The 19,394-nt window shown below is 40.8% G+C and overlaps 1 protein-coding gene across 1 annotated transcript; it reads right to left on the bottom strand.

Annotated features, from left to right (window-relative positions):
* Window positions 1-264: 264 nt before the first annotated feature.
* LOC102911175 (T-complex protein 11-like X-linked protein 1) lies at window positions 265-18,356 on the bottom strand. Its single transcript, XM_006997910.4, has 11 exons — window positions 18,312-18,356; window positions 17,301-17,402; window positions 16,758-16,897; window positions 12,965-13,094; window positions 9,454-9,574; window positions 8,335-8,555; window positions 6,376-6,512; window positions 4,984-5,201; window positions 4,711-4,892; window positions 3,410-3,573; window positions 265-691 (listed from the first exon to the last, which is right to left on the bottom strand). The coding sequence occupies exons 3-11, from the start codon at window positions 16,879-16,881 to the stop codon at window positions 462-464; spliced, it is 1,527 nt and encodes a 508-aa protein (XP_006997972.1). The 5' UTR covers window positions 16,882-16,897; window positions 17,301-17,402; window positions 18,312-18,356; the 3' UTR covers window positions 265-461.
* Window positions 18,357-19,394: the final 1,038 nt, after the last annotated feature.

Genomic DNA, 19,394 nt, shown 5'->3' with positions numbered 1-19,394 from the left:
TGTATTCTCTTTTGTAATTCAATAGGTTGCTGACTTCAGAAGCACTTAATTCTAGATAATCTTGTAGATTTTTTTTGTATCACTCAAGAAAATTTTTTCTAAGTGAAGAAAATGATGTTAATACTACTCCGTGATGCCTGTCCAGGCTACCATATTGAATACTGTCCTGCCACTTCAGGAAAAACTGAGCCCCATTGTTTTTCTGAATGTTGGGGGAAAGGTGCAAGAGACCTGGATTCATCTGCATCATAAAAGACACTGAGGTTTTCTTGCAGCTCAGGAATTTATTAAGGAAGGGGATTGGGCCATTGGGTGTTTATATGTCTGGCCCCTTCAGTTGCATCCTGGCTTTTAATGAGGAAGGGGGCTGCTTGTAATTGTGTGTCAGAGATGATGTCATTATGGGAGTATGATGAGCCCTCTCTTCAGATACCTCATGCCAGGACTGGGGACCAGCATTATCAGATGGGTTTTTCGTTTTCTTCTGCATTCGGTGGAGAGATGATATTTTTTAGGATCTCAGCATAGAATGGACCAAATACGTGCTGGTTGTGATGCATCAGATTAACAAACTTCCAGCCTAGTTCTGCCAACTCTGGTTCAATGAAAAGAAGCCCTCCAGGGAAGTCTAGAAGAGATTCTTGCATTCCACGAATCAAACAGCATTTAAGAAACAAATGTATCCGTTGTTCTGTCACAGGAGAAAAAATGAAAAGTAGAAAGAAGAGATTCAGAAGAAACTCACCATTCACTACCTGCTCATGAAAACTTTACATTTTTTCAGTGTAGTGGTTTGACTAGGAATGACCCCCGACAGGCTCATATATTTGAATGCTTAGTTACCAGGAAGTGGAACTGTTTGAAAGGATTAGAGGGATTTGGAGGTGTGGCCTTGTTGGAGTAGGTGTGTTACTGGGGGTGGGCTTTGAGGTTTCAAAAGCCCATGTCAAGTCCAGTCTCTGTCTCTCTCTCTGCTTGCAAACCAGTATGTAGCTCTCAGCTACTTCTTCAGCACCACTCCTGCCTCCTGCCATGTTGCCTGCCATGGTGACAATGGGCTAAGCCTCTGAAACTGTAAGAAAATCTCAATTAAATGCTTTCTTTTATATGAGTTCCCTTGGTCATGGTGTTGCTGTACAGCAGTAGAACAGTGACTAAGACAGAAATTGGTCCTGGAAATGGGTTATTGCTATGACAGGCCTGATCATGCTGCTTGTTGGTGGAATATAGATTTGGGGACTTTGCATTAAGAAAGCAGTTGAACCCATGCCTGAGAGTGAGCCCACACCTGACACTGCCTGGAGCACCAGGACCCACAGGCTGGATGGCTCAGAGACCTAGGATAGAACAAAACACAACTGGAGAAAAAAAACATCAATGTAATGATGTCTAATGATAGTCTGCTATACTCATTCATAGATTGGTGCCTAGCCTAATTGTCATCAGAGAGGCTTCATCCAACAGCTATTGGAAACAGATGCAGACTCACAGCCAAACATTAGGCAGACTTCAGGAATCCTGCAGAAGAGGGGGAGGAAGAATTGTAGGAGCCAGAGGGGTCAAGAACAGCACAAGAAAAACCACAGGATCAATTAACCTAGGCTCATAAGGGCTCACAGAGACTGAACCAACAACCAAGGAGCTTGTATAGGACTGACCTAGATACTCTGCATATATGTAACAGTTGTGTAGCTTGGTCCTCTTGTAGGACTCCTAACAGTGGGAGCAGGGGCTTTGGGGGCCCTTTCCTCATACTAAACTGCCTCTTCCAGCCTTAATATGAGGGCAGGTACTTAGTCTTACTGTAACTTGATATGCCATGTTTTGTTGATATCCATGGGAGACCTGCCCTTTTCTGAATAGAAGAGGAGTGAATGGGGGGACAGAGGGGGAAAAAGAGGGTTTGGGAGGAGAGGAGTGAGGGGAAATGCAGTCAAGAACATAAAAATAAATAAAAATGAAGCAGTTGAACATTTTAAGCAGGGCTTGATGGGTCATGCTGGTAAGAGAATAAAAGACAGTGGTGCTGAGAACAATTTAGATTATGATGGCCCAGCTCAAGGAGTTTCATAGGGGGAAGAATAGTAGTAAGTGGCCTAGAAATGGTTCTTGTAATATTTGGACCAAAAATGTGGTGCCATTTTGCTCTTGTCCTAAAAACCTGGCTGAAGCTAAAATGAAGAGTTTTGGATTAATGTCATTGGCAGAAGAGATTCAAGACAGCCTAGTATTGACTCTGTCATGTGGTTATCAGTCATCACTTTTATGGCGATCTATAATGAAAAGGAACAAACTGAGCAAGGAAAAATACAAAATGTATAGTTTGGGGAGAAAAGGAGCATCAGAAAGTGTAATGGAGCTAAAGCTAATGCTGAGATAAAACATTTCAAGAAAAGCCCGATTCTAAATGAAATAAAGGGAGTGGTGACTTCAGGGTAAGGCCCCACTCAGCTAAGCTTCCAACTTGTGAAAAGGAATAAAAGGAAAGCTTAAGCAGTGAAGAAAACCATCAAAACCAGAAATCTGATGCATATGTAATTGTAGGAGGGGACCTTGTTCTAGCCCTAGCAAGCTGCAGAACCTGGAAACTTCTGCCATGTAGTTCCAGCTCAGAGAAAGGATTCAAGAAAAGGGTTGTGGAATCTCCCTTCCCAGCTAAGGAATGCCACCAAGGCCAGGTGTGTAGCACGAAAGCCCCTGAATGGATGTCCAGAGAGGACACTCTGTGAAGCTGTGAAGGTGAAGTCCGGATTATGCTGGAGATGCCAGTGTTGTGAGACCCCTATGAAGAAAGGCTGCAGACTGGATGTGGAACCAGCCCAAGAGAAAGAAGCACGCTGCAGTCAGCAAAACTAGAAGAAGTTGGAGATGTGAAGAGTACTTTGACATCAGATGTGGAGATGCAGAATTTGGAGTTTTCTCTGCTGGGTTTTGGACTTGCTTTGGGCCAATATTCCCTCACTATGAGCCTTTTCCCATTTTAAGAATATTAATGTAAATTCTGTGCTATTGTATGTTGGAAGTATGTGATCAGCTTTTTGATTTTGATTTTGATTTTAAAAGAGGTTACATACAGTTAAAGGATTGCCACAAGTCTCAGAGAATTTGAACTTTGGACTTTTTAAACAGTGTTGAGAATTTGATAGGCTATGGGGACTTCTGAAGTTGGACTGAATGTTTTTTTTTTTTTGCATTATGATATGGCTATAAACTTGTCTGGGTCAGGGAGTGGAATGTGGTGGTTTGCATAAGATGGTCCCCATAGGTTCATATGTTTGAATGCTTTGTCACCAAGGAGTGGAATTCTTTGATAGGATTAGAAGGGTTTGGAGGTGTGGCCTTGTTGGAGGAGAATTGAACTCCCCCCTGGCATTTTATTGCTATTTCTTATCACTTTCGGGACTCTTACCAATGATGGTACGAATGCAGTTCTCCTTCTTGGCAATGTTCCGGAGTTGGCCTACGAGAGATGCCCTGTTTTCACTGCTCAGAGCAGTGAGGCCTGTGTTCTTGAGCCCTTGATGGATTTCCTGTGATACCTTTTCACTGACACTGAGCATAGACTCTTCTGGCCTGGATAGTGAAGACAGAAAATAGAGTAATTGGTATGTAAAATGAATAAAAAAATTCTTGATTAAAAAAAGAAAGAAAGAAAAGAAAAGAGAGTTTCCCTGACGAAGGGGCCAAGCCCCAAAAGCCTATACTAGAAGTTAGGCATACCCAGGAAGAATTGTGACCCTCTCACCATCAATACACCATATGAATCAATGCGCATGTAAAAGAGTTCTGTTATTATCCCCGAGGTACCAAATTATTCATGCATGTAGTATTATATGCCAACTTTAAATGGAACAATATATATTGGGCAAGGGTTTGGATATATCCTGAACATTAACATATTCTTGAAAGATTCTTAGATATTTTACATAGGATTCTTTCCTACTTTACCAAAAAATGCAAATAAATTAATAAAACTAAATTTCTAATTCCTCTTTCTACTTTGATACAGAATCTCTACATGCAGGGAATTAGCAATCAATATTAATGACTGATCAACTTCTGGGTATAAATAACAAAAATCTACAGTCCCTTGATGAAATACATAGTGTCTCAGTGTTGGAAAACATAATAATGAATATTTGTAGCAAAGTAATCACCTTATCCTCCTTCTGGGTAGAAAACTGTTATTCTTCTCTATGCCAAACCTAAAATATCAACAGTCTTTGGATCTAGTTCCCAAAGGGCCTTTGCGTGAAGGATAATGGGTTGTTATAGTTCCTGCTGATGGCCTAAATGTCACTCTAAAAGAAATCTATGAGAGAACTGGGAAGCTCACATGGTAACATGCTTGCCACACAAGCATGAGAACCTGAGCTCAGTTCCACAGTAGCCACATAAAAAGCCAAATGTGATAGTGCATGACTGTAATCACAGCACTATGGAGGCATAAACAGGTAGCTCCCTGGAACTTGCTCACCAGCCAGCCTAGCCTAATTCATCAGCTTCATGTTTCAAAAAATAAGGTGGAAAACAAGAGGAAGACCCCTGCAATTGACCCCTGGCCTTGACATGTACACACACTTGCACAGACAAATGACCATGTACATACACGTGTGCATGCATGTGCCTGGACGGACACACACACACACACACACACACACACACACACACACACACACACACACATATGGAAAGATCAATGGGACATACTTGGAGCTAAATTCTTCTGTTAACGCCTTGGTTATACACTTCAGTTTATCCACAAATTCTGGTGAGCTGAATAAAACACCACAAGAGAAACTTCTTGCCACAAGTAAAACTGAAGCTAGAATGGTCAAGTGGCGTAATCTGGATTTCATGTTCTGTAGTCGTGCTTTATCCATCAGTAGAGTCTGGTTAGGCAAGAAAGAATAGGCTGTCAGGAGTCAGAATGGAGCTTCTAAGTAAAAGACAACAAGATTGGGCCTCAACACACATTCCTACCTCAGGGAATTCTTCATTTCCATGGTCCCTGAGAACAAGATTTAAATATCCTTGGTATAATACTGTTGTAAGACTAGGTGGCTCTGGGTCAGTTTTTGGAGATGGAAATGAACTTATTGTGCCAGAAGAGGAGCTTGACGAGACAGATGTTCTTGGCAGTGGTGTGGAAATATCTGTGGCAGCTCTAGTCATCCATTTGGTGGTGCAATCAAGGAGATCTAGGAAAGAGAAGGGAACACATATGTCTAAACTGCAAGGCTTAGGGTTGGAGAGTTTAAGATCGTCTCAGTACTTTGAAAAGCTGGAACAGAACAGGGTATTTCCTTCCAGAATAGCTTTCACAGTACAAGAAGGTGCTATGCTGGCATCAGGTGGGAAACTCACCACCAACCTGTGGAGCCCGTTTACCACAATACCAATGTTCCAGGCAAGATCTGCAAACCAGTGCAATGGCAACATGACCAACGTGGGGGCAATCAATAACTTTCTGACAGAATCGGAGACCCACACCATAGGAGAGAGTTCCTGCTTGGCTTTGTGAGCCTGGCAAAGACCCGTGTCTGAGGAGTTCATAGTCCCTAGGGATGAACCCATTGCTTCATTTTTCTACATGGAAATGTTGCCAAACTACCTCTGAATACTTCTATCCATACTCATGTGTTGTTCTCAGCCTTGATTAGAGACACTTCTTTTTGCAGCAAATGCAATTAGTGCAAAGATCTGTGGCTGCTCAAAGTGCTGAGAAAAAGTATTGTACACACAGTTCTAAACAGAACATCTACCACACCCCTTCCAAGGCTCAAGGAATACCAACCATGGAAGAGAAGGCGGAGAGAGGACAAATGTAGGACAACAGAGAGGAGGACAGTGAAGTGCTATACTCTGGACATGACATGGTTGCTGCAGTCATGATCTCAAAACCCGGTGACTGGGAGGGGAGGGGCTCATGGGGCTGTGCTGTCCTCCAGGAACTACCTGGAGGTGGCTGCTGGGGGAGGGGGAAGTCATTCAATGATGTACCACCAAGTGAGCTGTTCCTACTCCAGGGGATAGTTCTGTACCCATGACGATGTGGGTAATCTTCAAACTCGGGTGGTCATCAGACAAAAAGGCAGGAAAGTAGTACAGGGGACTCTTTAAAGGGGGAATTGTGGGAGTGGGAGGGCATAAGGAAGGCTGGGGTTGGGAGTGATCAGACTGTACTGTGTACATGTACGAAACTGGCAAAGGATAAACTCAAAGTGAGTTGTATAGGTCTTTCTGTCTTAGAAAATTTTGCTTCTCTTCATTCTTGATCCAAGAAGTAAACTTTCTATTCAAAAATAGAAAAATCACCATAAAAAAGAAACGCAAAGGCCAATTCCCCCCACTCCAGTTAAATTTTAAACATACTGGGCTGCTTGTCAAGAAGTTCCTGGAATTTAGCTCGTTCATATTGGATAGAATGTTCTTGCAGGTATGGCCGAATGCTTTTGATAGTATAGTTCATCATGTCCATTTTCATCAGGCTAAGAACATGGAAAATCCCCCTGTCACAGACAAAAACAGAATATTTACAATTTGAAAGGAAATCTAGTGTTCAGGAGTGGAGCTCAAGGAAGGAATAATAAAATCCCAGTATTTAGAATACGAACAGGCCTGCAAAGTACTTACTTCAATTACAAACATGTACTCAAAAAATATTTAATTGCTTTGAGTAGGGACCTAATGAGAGATGTTTATGTCAGGTCTAAGTGGATTCAATTATAAAAGAACTCAAGGCTAAGAATTTAATGTTGTTTAATATGACCAGATAATGTTTTCCATCATGTTATAATGTGTTAAGAATGTCTTCACCAGGGCTGGGCGGTAGTGGCACATGCCTTTAATGCCAGCATTCGGGGAGGTAGAGCCAGGCAGATCTCTGTGAGTTTGAGGCCAGCCTGGTCTACAGAGTGAGATCCAGGACAGGCACCAAAACTACATGGAGAAACCCTGTCTCAAACCGCGCCCCCCCCCCCAAAAAAAAGAATGTCCTCACCAGATGCAGTAACTCAGTATTAAATGCTCCATCCTCCATAACTCTACGAAATAAATCTATGCATTTTAGAAATTAATGAAACTTGAGTACTTTGCTACAGCACAACAAAACAGACTAAGGGAGAAAAGTAATGCTGAGTATTAGGACTGTTAATCTATGAAATACCTGAAAATGTGGGAAACGGGCAGAATCTGAAAGAGTTTAGAGAAAGTCGATAAACAAAAAGGTTTTTTAATGTGAATGGGGTATCAAGTATGAGTAGGGTGAGGGAGAGTATCTATAATATGTCTGATATTCTTGGACACTACTAAAGTATTCATGATCAAATGAAGAGGAAATGCTCTCTTCTGGATTTGGCAAGCCCATTGAAATCATGAACACAAGGCAGTAGTAGCTACCTTCACGCCCTGCATCAAATCAGACACAAATGTCAGAAGAGGAGCAATTGGGAAGAAGAAGGGGATCGGCAGGATGGGGAGAGGCATAATAAATGATAATATGCATTGTATATATTATGAAGCTGTCAAAAATCATGAAAAAGAGAAGCTGGAGAGATTGCTCAGTTGTTAAGGGCACTTGTTGCTCTTGCAGAGGACTGGGTTAATTCCTAGTAGTAACATAGTGGGTCACAAACATCCAAACTCCAGTTCCAGAGGATCCTACAACTTCTTTAGGCCATGGCAAGTACTAGGCATACACATGGTGCCCATACATACATTGTGGCAGGCAAAATGTTCATACACATAAAATAAAATAAATAATTTGTTAAAAATGAAAAAGTAAAAGTAGAGAATTAAAAGGTGAACAAATGACGTTAATCAGGTCTTCCACACAGGAGTACAACAATTAAGACAGAGGTCTATCATAATATCTGGCTCAAAGTTTTCTTTCATGGTACATTAGATTTCAGAAGCAGCATATGCTATGGTTTGAAAATAGCTCACTGCACCAAAAAGAGTAAACTTTAAACCCAACTGTGAGATAGTGAGAGGGTGGAAAACTTAATGCAACTATGGAGTTTAGGGGTGAAGCCTTTAGACCATCACCGGGACTACAGAAGCATGGCAGGCTAGAACTCACAGGACTGAAAACAAGTGATTTAAGAAAAATTAGGACACACACACACACACACTATTTCTTTCATCATGGGGTGCTCTGTACCACCTTGAGATTTCATCAGCTACAAAGTTTTCACTAGATGCAGTCCCTTAACCTTGGACTTCTAGGACAAGAGCCAAAATAAGTTTTTTTCTCTTTATAATTTACCCATACTGTGATACCACGTTATTAACACCAGAAAACAGATTAAAACAGCATGACTAGATTCTTGCCTCAGTAACTCTACTGGATCTTTTATGTTCTCTAGTTTCTGAACAGCTTCATCTCGAACTGGTGCACACAGGAGGGCCATTAAGTTGAGAATATAGTTGGAAAGATGAGGAACATTCAGAGCCCCATGCTCTGTTTCTTGTTTTAGGAGATCCACGTCCAGCACTTCCTCGATCTCAATTTTTAGATGGTTCTGACGTGGTAGGAGCAGTGACACCAAAATCTGCCACAAAGGAAAATCAAAGGAGCCATATTTGGTTTAGAATCCCAAACCTACACCCAGTGAGCAGTGCTTTCAGGCTAAAGGCATGTCAGACTTTGTCTTCTAGAGGTAAAGAAAGTGAGTTTTTAAATTCCATACACAGTCATTTCTCTCTTTTGGAAGACAATTATAATTCTAGGCTTCACTTATAATCATTTGTAGCAGTAGTGATTATTTTCAAGGAAGAATGACATAAAAACATGAATAAAATAAGAGTAGGGCAACAATTAAGTATAGGTTACAACAACATGTGCGCCTCCACCAAAAGATGATGCATTCTGAACCGGGGCTAAGGGCATTTTTAGATGACTTTGCTCCAAAAAGCAAGAGTGAAATAAGCAAGGTATTCTTTTTTTTTTGGTTTTTTTTTTTTTTTTTGGTTTTTTCGAGACAGGGTTTCTCTGCGTAGCTTTGCGCCTTTCCTGGAGCTCCCTTGGTAGCCCAGGCTGGCCTCGAACTCACAGAGATCCACCTGGCTCTGCCTCCCGAGTGCTGGGATTAAAGGCGTGCGCCACCAACGCCCGGCAAGCAAGGTATTCTTAAATGTTCACTTGAAGTAGTTTTTTGAATCAAAATATAAATTCCTTGTGGGCAAGAACTCGCATTATTTTCTGTGCTTCTGGAACACTTAAATCATAGTGGAAGTTAAGTGGAAATATGTTTTATTGAATGACATATTATGTTATTAAAGTAATGCCCTAACCCTCAAGCTATGTCTTGTACAAATAAAATGGGGGTCAATCCACCCCATATTTGTTCAGAAAGTAAGCTACTTAGAAAATTAATAATGCTAATATTAACAATCCAAGGTCTAAGGCCTGGAAACTTTGTATCAACACAAAGAGGGCTGGCTACTCACCTGTTTTATGTTGTTTATAAGTTCAAGAGCGCAAGAAAAGTCAGGAGGATTGTGTGACAACTGATCTTTCAAGTGGTCCCAAAATGCATTGTACATTGTCTCCACAAACTTGCTTTCCAGACTATTAAGAAAGTTAAATGTGCAAAATGATCTTTACCTAGAGACTTGATACAGGATCATGACCCCTCAAACAGCATTTAAAATTATGAAAAACCATTAAACTTATAGACCAGAGTAGAGCTACATTTACATTTGAGAAGTGCCGAATTAACTGCAGTTGGTCTCAGATTAAAAAAAAATAAAAAATTAAAAAACCCTTAGATCGTCACAGAAAGATACCAGAGGGCACAGTCACTGTCTCCCCACACATACCCCACTCCTTCTGTCCTCCCCTCCCTTCCTCCTTCTCTCCCCGCCTCCCTTTCTCCCTCCCTCCTTCCCAGTATCTCCTTGTCTCTCTTTGTCTTTCTATCTCCCCCATCAACGTATCTGTGTCTGTCCCATTCTCTTCTTCTCAGTCTGTCCCCCACTCCCAACCCCACTCTTCTCCTCTCCTTTCCCTCCCTCTACCTTCCCCTCAGAAGAACCACAAACCTTTTAAAATGGGATTCAGACTTTCTGACCCTAATCCTGCATCTAGCCTAGATGTATGACTGCATTTTTATTTCTACATACATAGTATGTGATGTTTTTCACACGGGTTTGAAGTGTAGAGAGGATTTTTTCTTCATGTTGATAGTGATGAAGGATTTCATACACTTCACAGAAGGACAAAATGTAACTTATTACCTTCGCCCTTTCAGACCTGCTTTTCACTCACCTTATTTCTAAAAACTGGAAAGCTTACTTTTTTCCCAAAAATAAACTTTTTACAATAAAAATTCACCTTTTTCTTTTGAAATACAAATGATACAAAAATTTAACATTACTCCCCCAACACACCCATCTAACCGTGGAAGGCAAGCAACGCTCATCCATCTGACATATTCAAGAGTTTTGAATTCCATTGCCCCTGTCCATTTTATTCATTTGATCAAAAAATTCCAGAGTGTTTAAGTGTCTCTGGAATCCATCCTATCAAACATCATCTCACACCTGTACATTTACAGTGGTCTGTAAAGTGAACATCCCCCCCCCAAAATATGACACATCCTTGCTAAAAATCAATGATTTTCCCAAGATCCAAATCTTGTCACATGTCCTGTTCATCTAACATCGTTCAAGATCTCCATCACAGAATCCAGATATACAGCCTCAAGACTCAGCACACTGCTATTCTGTCAACTCTCCCTGACTTTGAATCCTTCCTTCTCCCAACACCTTGCACTGAAGCAACAGTAATCTGTTTAGAGTGAGTAGTAATTATTTTCTACCTTTCTCTGCCCTTGAAGAGACATAGCCTTTAGAGTACTTTTCACAATAGATCACCTAAAGTGTACCTATTCATACTCTGGGGAGTCAACTCAAATTTTATGATTTCAAAACAGTCTTCCTCTGATAGTCACCCAGGCAACTGCATACTAACAAAGAACTCCATCCATTAGCTAAGACAGAATGTGTCCCTCTGCACAATAGCTCTTGGATTATCTGTTGTACAGAGCTTCTGGATGGCAAAGACAACATCATACTTACCTGTATGTCCTCAGCATTCACCATTCCTCTCTCCACCTAATAAGTGCTCAATAAATGTTTGTTAAATGAATGAATGGCAATGGTGTTTCTATAAGTACTGGAAAGTAAATCCAGAAAAAGAAATATAACTCAGATTCTAGGGACTATGAGCTGAATGAAGATTTCTAGAATACATGTGTTTTGGTGAAAACTCCATTCATGGAAGGTGTACTTAGCATGTGTCACTATTAGCAGCAAGCAGAATAAATCCAAGATACATGAGAATCACAAAAACCAAGATAGAGTATGGTATTTTAGTAACAGAATCCCTAAAGTGGCAAAATAAGAGAGGAATTCAAGATGGGAAGTTTAAAAAGCTATAAAATAATATTGGGGCAAAAACTATATTCTTTTAATTCTTTATATTTACATTGCGTGTGTGTGTGTGTGTGTGTGTGTGTGTGTGTGTGTGTGTGTGTATGCATATGTACACACATACAGAGTGTACAGAATCTGTGTGGAGGTAAGAGGATAAAATGTACAATTTGGTTCTCTCCTTCCACCATGCAAGTTCCAGGGATCAAACAAGTTGTAAGGCTTGCTTGATGGTGAGCACCTTTACCTTCTAAGTCATTTTTCTAGCCCACACTTAACTACTAATGATCCATTAGAGGTATTCAATTCATACTTGCTGAATGACTCATTTATGTATTTCAATATCAATGTAATTATGAAGAATTACAGATCCAAAAGGCTCATTTTTCTTATTAAATCAGAAAATATAAATGCTCTGAAATTTCTTACTCGTGACAAATGGCAATATCATTATTAGAAAAGTTATTTGAGGGGTTAGAGAAATGGCTAAGCGGTTAAGAGCACCAGCTGCTCATCTCCAAGGCCAGGTTTTGAGTCCCAGCAACCACATGGTGGCTCACAACTCTCTGGAACTGTGGCCCTAGGGTAGCCAATGTCCTTTTCTGGTCTTCTTGGGCACTGTGTGCATGTGATACACAGACGTACATGGAAGCAAAACACTCATCCACAGAAAATGAAATTAAAATAAAAAAGAAAGTTGTTTATCTGCATCCACTTAATTTGCAGGAAATTAAGAGTAGCTTCTAGCAGCTCTAACCTCCAAGTCTACCTGAAAGGATCTGAAAAATTTCTCTAAAAACCAAGAATTAACATTCTGACAATAATTACATTGGTTTATTTAATATTTAGATATAGTTTGATATTTTGACTGTGTGTGTGTGACTGTGGTGTATGTGTGTATAGTCTATGTGCTCTTGAGAGGGTTCACATATAGAGGCCAGAGAAGGACACTGGATGCCTTATTCTGTCACTCTACATCTTATTCCCCTGAGTCAGGGCCTCTTACAGAAAATGGAGTCACGGTGGCAGCCAGCAAGGCCTAAAGATCCCTTTGTCTCTGTCCCACATATTGCTTGGTTTACAGGGCATGGGTTGCACAACACCATGCCATACTGTTTACATGTGCTCAGGGAATTTGAATTTATGTCCTCACGTTTGTGCAGTAACTGGTCCTAACCACTGGGTCATCTCTTCGTCCCACTTGAACACCTTTTTCCTTTTTTTTTTTAATGAGACAGGGTTTCTCTGTGTAGTTTTGATGCCTGTCCTGGAACTCACTCTGTAGACCAGGCTGGCTTCAAACTCAGAGAGATCCACCTGCCTCTGCCTTCCAAGTGCTGGGATTAAAGGGGTGTGTCACCACCACTCAGCAGAATTAAATAATTATACTGATTATTCTGCTGTTCTATTTGATACTATTTAAGACAGACTCAAGCACTGCATGTTTTAATAGAAAAAAATCAAACATGACCAAAAACTATCTATCCTATGTAACTATGACAAGTAAATAAATATGTATGTGTACCTGTTTCCAGCTAAATCATTCTCCTGTACCGCGAAATCTTGGTTTACTACGATTTCATGGGCAATGCTCAATTTGGAAACTTCATTAGCTGTCTCTATATCTTCAGTAGAAAGTACTACAGGCTGGCTCACTGGAAGAAAAGTATAGTAGTCATCAAAAGAGATCCCACACAAATTTGCTAAGAGAACAAACTATGCATATAGATAAAATCATACTAAGAAAGTGTGTAGTATAAAACTATTATTGAAAATGATGTTAGACTGATTCTCCCTCTCAGCAGGCATCAACTGCCTGTAGTTCTTCATCTAGAAGTGGGATTTTTCTGATCCATTTTGAGATGACAACTGGTATTGTCACTGTGCAGGTCTTGTCTAGGTGACTGTGTTGTTCTGACTTCATGGGTAGGGCCTCATTGTCATTGAAAAAAAAAAACACTGTCAATTATCAAGATGCTATATCCAAAAAAGATATTTCTTAAAATTGATGACAAAATAAGTATTTTAAGGCAAGTATAAATTAAAGCAATTTATGACAACTGAACCAAGACTGCAAAATGTTTAAAGAAATGCTGTCTTACCTACTAGGAGACAGGAAGTAGTTCAGTTCATGAGTGGAAAAGATGATGAACAAAAAACAACCAGGAAAGAGTCCAGTAAGAAAGCAGAAAACTCCTAACATCAATGTGGGAGGAAGAAACTAATTGCCAACAATCCAACCAATCAGAACAACCAACAAAGCCATAATAATGAGCAAACCTTTCTCAATACTGGTCAAAATAAATAAATAAATAAATAAATAGCCTCAATTCACCAATATAAAACCACAGACTGACTGGATTAAAAAACAAAAGTCAACTACCTGTGCTCTCTAATAAGAAACAGTCCAATGGCAAAGATATCCAAACACAGCCAATGGATGGAAATCAACCTTCTTCCATGTAATGGAAGCTATAAACAAACTTATGTGGTGATTCTCATATTTGATAAAAGTAGACTTAAAACCAAAATTAGCCACAAGGAATAAAGAGGGCTATTGCTTGTTGGTAAATGAAACAATTCATCAAATATACATACCAATTTGAAATATTAACACACCAAATGGTGGGGCCTCATTGTCAAAAAAAAACACTAAATGGATGAAAGATCAGATAGGTACTGATACAATGAGAGTGGAAAACTTCAATGTTCCACTCTCATCTTTAGATAGGCCTTAAAAAAACTCAAAATCGGGCTGGAGAGATGGCTCAGAGGTTAAGAGCACTGACTGCTCTTCCAGAGGTCCTGAGTTCAATTCCCAGCAACCACATGGTGGCTCACAACCATCTGTAATGAGATCTGGCGCCCTCTTCTGTATACATAATAAATAAATAAAATCTAAAAAAAAAAACAAAAAAATCAAATCTCCAATTTAAAAAAAAAAAAACCCTCAAAATCCAAAAATTGGACCTAATAATACACATGCTTCCCGTTATGATAACAATGGAATGAACCTCTGAAACTGTAAGTGAGCCATCCCAATTAAATGTTTTCTTTATAAGATTTGCTGTGGCATGATGTCTCTTCACAGCAATAGGAAACCCTAACTAAGACAGGGGCCATGCTATAGCATGGCCTTCCCCCAGTGTTCACTTCCCTGAGTAAGACTCCTACTCAAGGTTACACAACCTTCCCCAACAACAGCAACAGCTGGGGGCCAAGTATTCAAATATGAGAACCTATAGCCCATATTTTGCACTCAAACCAGAACAAATACCTACCTCCAATAGATACCTCCAATGGTACAACAATGGCATGGCTGTTATGGGGTAAATCAACTGCTTTGTGACATGAGTTGGGGCCTGTTCCATAGGACAGAACTCACGCCTGGGATTATAAACCTAGTCAAAAGCCCACAGCTGGGGAAGACACAACCCCAATGGACAGTCCACTACATTTATTTTGCTAAATGGATGCTGTCATGATGTCTTCTAAATATCTGTGCTTATACCCAACATATATGCTGCTCTACCCTTTTGTCAGAGAAGTTTATTTGTACAGTGAATGGCAGTTAATGCAAAGACTCAACTGTTCCAAAGGCTGAGAGTGAGTGTTGCATGCTCAGCATTAAATGGAACATCTATACCACCCCTTCCAAGAACCAGAGAAAAGGATGTGGAAAGAATTGAAGAGCTAGAGACTGGGGAAGAGTACTGTGAAATACTATCTTCTGGATATGGTATGGTCATTGCAACCAGGAACCCATAGTATTTACCTGCACAATAGCCACACAAGATCAGGCCCATCAATTTTCCATGATAGTTGAGGGAGGAGCTCATGAGGTTCCACTCCACTCTGAGGAGCTTTGGGCAGTTAACTGGCTGCCAGGGGTGAAGTAGTTCCTTTCCACAGTGGTGTAATCACTGGTAAGACCCACTCAAATACTACGAAATATCCCCCACCCATCCTCATTCAAGCAACTCTAAATTTGTGTAACCATCAAAGCAAGGGGACTAGTTGGACAGAAGAGATGGTGCAGCACAACAAGGAGGAGGACAAGAAAAAATAATAAGAAGTGAATCTAGTAAGATACAGTGTAGCTATGGATGAAATTGGGCATAAAATCTCATATTGTATACATGTATGAAGTTGTCCTAATTTTTTTTTTTTTTTTTTTTTTTTTTTTTACAAAAACCAGCAGCTTGGGCCAGGCGGTGGTGGTGCACACCTTTAATCCCAGGACTTGGGAAAGGTGCAAAGAAACAGAGAAACCCTGTCTCGAAAAAACCAAAAAAAAAAAAAAAAATTTCTAGGTATCAATAATGAATTTGGAGAAGGTACTCATGAAAGTAATTCCATCAAAATAGAATTATGCTTTAGAATAAACTTGCCCAATTATGTGTAAGATCTGTCAAGTGAGTATTACAAAATGCAGAAAATACAAATCAAAGACATTAAAAGCTGGAAAGTCGTCTTATGTTCATGAATCGACAGATGACTAAAACACAGCTGAGGAGCTATCGATAACTGAGCGTGCAGCCATCTACTGGAGAGGAGGCCAGAGAAAGCTGACTCCATCTCACAGCGCTACCAGTTACCAATAGCTTCCCAACTATGGCTGAAGCTCTGTGGTCACCTCCCCCACCCATGCTGAGAGTCTGTCTGCCATGAGCGTGTGCAGCTCTTGAGCATGCTGTCACAGTCATTGTGACCTCATAAGGGCAACTGCCCTGGTGCGTCTGCTTTATATTCCCCATGTCCTTAAGTGATTCAAACACTAATAAGGCTTCAAACAGACATTTATACTTTGTCTCTAACATTGTATTTTCATTTCACTTACCAATGAAGGCCCTAAACCCTGTATGTAAAGATAAGACTGGAAGAGAGACAAGAAATTAATACCTAAGAGGGGCCAGGCAGAGCAATGAAGAGGAAATGACTCATTGCGAAAGGCTTTTTCTCTATATCCCTTAAAGGCACCTATGCCACAGGTTTCCTGATTTATTTGTTTGTATTTTCAACACTGGAGCTCACTTTGTAGACTAGGTTGGCCTCAAACTCACAGAGATCCACCTGCCTCTTCCTCCCGAGTGTTGCACTTGAGGACGTGTGCCACCACGCCTGGTGGTTTCACAATTTATTTTCTCCTTTTTTTTTCACTAAGAGATTTTCTATTCATTTTACATATCAACCATGGATTCCCCCATCCTCCCTCCTCCCACCCACCCCCAGCCTTTCCCCACAACCCACCTCCCATTCCCACCTCCTCCAAGGCAAGGTCTTCTAACCTGCCATAATAACTTTCATTACCGACCCACCTGGAGAGGGGCCCTCTGAACTGGTCTTATCGTCCTGGTTCTTGCTTGGTGCTTTAGGCTTTGGGACCCCATTTTCTGACTCACTGGAGTCATTCTTGGATTTAGTTTTCTTGGCCTTGGGCATGTTGATGGTATCTGGACTGGAAGGGGAAAAGAGGGAAATTTATCTAACACACGGGTCTGACTCAAGGACAAGGTGGGAGAGCTAGCTCTTCAATGGCTCTGGTGGGCCTTTGAGACAATGTTGCTAGTCCTTGTGGAGAGTAAAAGTGCTTCTAGGGCCTCCGAGAGAAAGAACCCAGGTCCTCAAACATACTTTAAGAATAACTTGCTGCTAATGGAAGTTCCTTTACTAAAATAATTAGCGTTAGCATTAAACAAGCAAAAGAGAAACCATAATCCAAAAGGGGACTCACCAGAAAGAAGACACAACACTTGACCAGCCCAACTAGGAAAAGCTTCTTCCTCTTGAATTCTCTTTGCAGGTCCACCATTAGGTGTCCTAAACCTGGACAACAGGGAACATTCACACACAAAGCCTACCTGGTTCCTTAACTCTTTCTGGTCCTTGCTGTTTGAAGGCCTTCCCCACGATAGCTGCTTCTGTTACTGAAAAGCCTTCTGGCTTCCCAGTCAAGGAGGTCTCTGGATCATACCACAGCCGCCAGGGAGAGGGGATACCATCAGAAAAGTCTTTGACAGGACCATGGAAATCATGAAGCCCGCGTGGCACACCCCCCTACGCATGACGCTAAGTTAGACAGTCCAAAATGAGTCACAAAGGATGGTGCTTCCTGGGGAGTAAACTGGGGGTTGTTTTACACCAAGGGTACCCCAAAACACAAGGCAGACAGACAGGCAAACATGTTCACTTTACTACACAATAGAAGCAGGAGGCTAAACTTTCCTGTGTAGGGCCTTCAGGCTGCTATCATTCTTTTCAGATTAGAATTAATCCCTAAATCTTGGTTTCATCTAAAATCAAAAAACCACCCAGCCGGGCAGCGGTGGTACATGCCTTTAATCCCAGCACTTGGGAGGCAGAGCCAGGCAGATCTCCGTGAGTTCGAGGCCAGCCTGGTTACAGAGCAAGAGCCAGGACAGGCTCCAAAGCTACATAGAGAACCCCTGTCTCAAAAAAACAACAAAAAAGAAGCCATCCAAAGCTTTTAGTCCCACTCCCCCAGATGAAACTTATAGCTTGCAAATAACTATTTAGAAAGGAAAAAGAACGCATTCTTATTTAATTTCATGCTGTTCAAAGTCTGTTTCTCTTACATTGATCTTAACAGTGAAATACCTAGAAAGTTACAAATTTCTAAAAGAGTGTTTGCTTTTTGTTTTTTATTTAGTAAATGGGTCTACAAAAGGCAATGGAGAGAGGTGCCCCAGACCTTACTAGGCCCACAGACCTTAGCATGGCTGACTTCCATGATTGGAAGTACCATTCAGGCTGTAAAATTCAGTACATAGAGAGCACCACTTGCCAAAATGAAAACAAAGATAGAATCCATCCAAGTCCATCATCCTAGGAAAGTCTGTAAATGTACTAACCTTGATTTTTGGTTTCTGAGTTTCCTCTTTTAACTGATTGTTCTTATTAACTGGAGTAAATCAACCCAAACACCCAGTGTAGTCATTGGCCAGCCAATAATGACTTTCTATTGGCTTGGACCCCTGTGTGAGCCTCCTTCTCTGGTGGAGACCCCACAACAGAGGGGCAAACTGTTAAACGCATATTTTACAAACACAGAAACTAAAAGTCATTTAAGTTTCCTGGTCATAGACGCTATGTGGTAAAAGAAGCAGATCATGGGGTCGAGAAGGGGCCTGTTTTTTTTTTTTTTTGTTCTTCCAGCCGAATTAACAGTTCATTCTTGATTACAACTCAATTTTAATACTAGCTTATCAACATCACTACTTGAACATAAGCTGAATGAGGACAACAATAGTCATAGTAAAGTAACCTAGGGGGAAAGCTCAGGAAACCTCAACCCCACAGGAAGAGCTCGAGGCAACTAAGAAATGCTGAGAGAAAGGGACAAATAGTCTTCCCCAGGGAAGGATGTTCCCGTCAGTTATCCCATGTCAAATGGCCTTAAACACATATTCATACAAGTAATTTTATACTGACAGCATGATATATTTATGTATCTAGGAATTATATATATAAACAACTAATAAAAAATAAAAGTCATGAATTTGAGAGAGAGCAAGGAGAGATATACGGGAGGGTTTGGAGGAGAAAGGGGAGGGGGATATATATTATAACCTGGAAAATAAAAAAAAATACTTTTTAAAAAAGCTAGATGTTGCCGGGCGGTGGTGGCGCACGCCTTTAATCCCAGCACTTGGGAGGCAGAGCCAGGTGGATCTCTGTGAGTTCGAGGCCAGCCTGGGCTACCAAGTGAGCTCCAGGAAAGGCGCAAAGCTACACAGAGAAACCCTGTCTCGAAAAACCAAAAAAAAAAAAAAAAACTAAAAAAGCTAGATGCTCATCTAGAACACAAGGATGCTGGAAGAGCTGACTCTCACTGTTCCCATGCTTCTTACTTTTAACTCTTAGGCTCCTCTGTCACTCCTCAGCTGGTTACAAGAGCAAAATTGGCCTGCTTCAATCTTTTTAAAAGATGTTCA

This window comes from Peromyscus maniculatus, chromosome X, assembly GCF_049852395.1.
Source record: "Peromyscus maniculatus bairdii isolate BWxNUB_F1_BW_parent chromosome X, HU_Pman_BW_mat_3.1, whole genome shotgun sequence".
Classification (NCBI taxonomy): domain Eukaryota; kingdom Metazoa; phylum Chordata; class Mammalia; order Rodentia; family Cricetidae; genus Peromyscus; species Peromyscus maniculatus.
Note: the sequence above shows the minus strand (reverse complement) of the source record. Positions and strands in the feature narration are given on the sequence as shown.

Excerpts from the sequence above, each read along its gene's own strand:
- LOC102911175 (XM_006997910.4), bottom strand. The coding sequence starts at position 16,881 with ATGCCCAAGGCCAAGAAAACTAAATCCAAGAATGACTCCAGTGAGTCA. Across the intron at positions 6,513-8,334 it reads GATCCAGTAGAGTTACTGAG|GGGGATTTTCCATGTTCTTA; the intron begins GCAAGAATCTAG and ends TGTCTGTGACAG. Across the intron at positions 4,893-4,983 it reads GAAATGAAGAATTCCCTGAG|ACTCTACTGATGGATAAAGC; the intron begins GTAGGAATGTGT and ends TTGCCTAACCAG.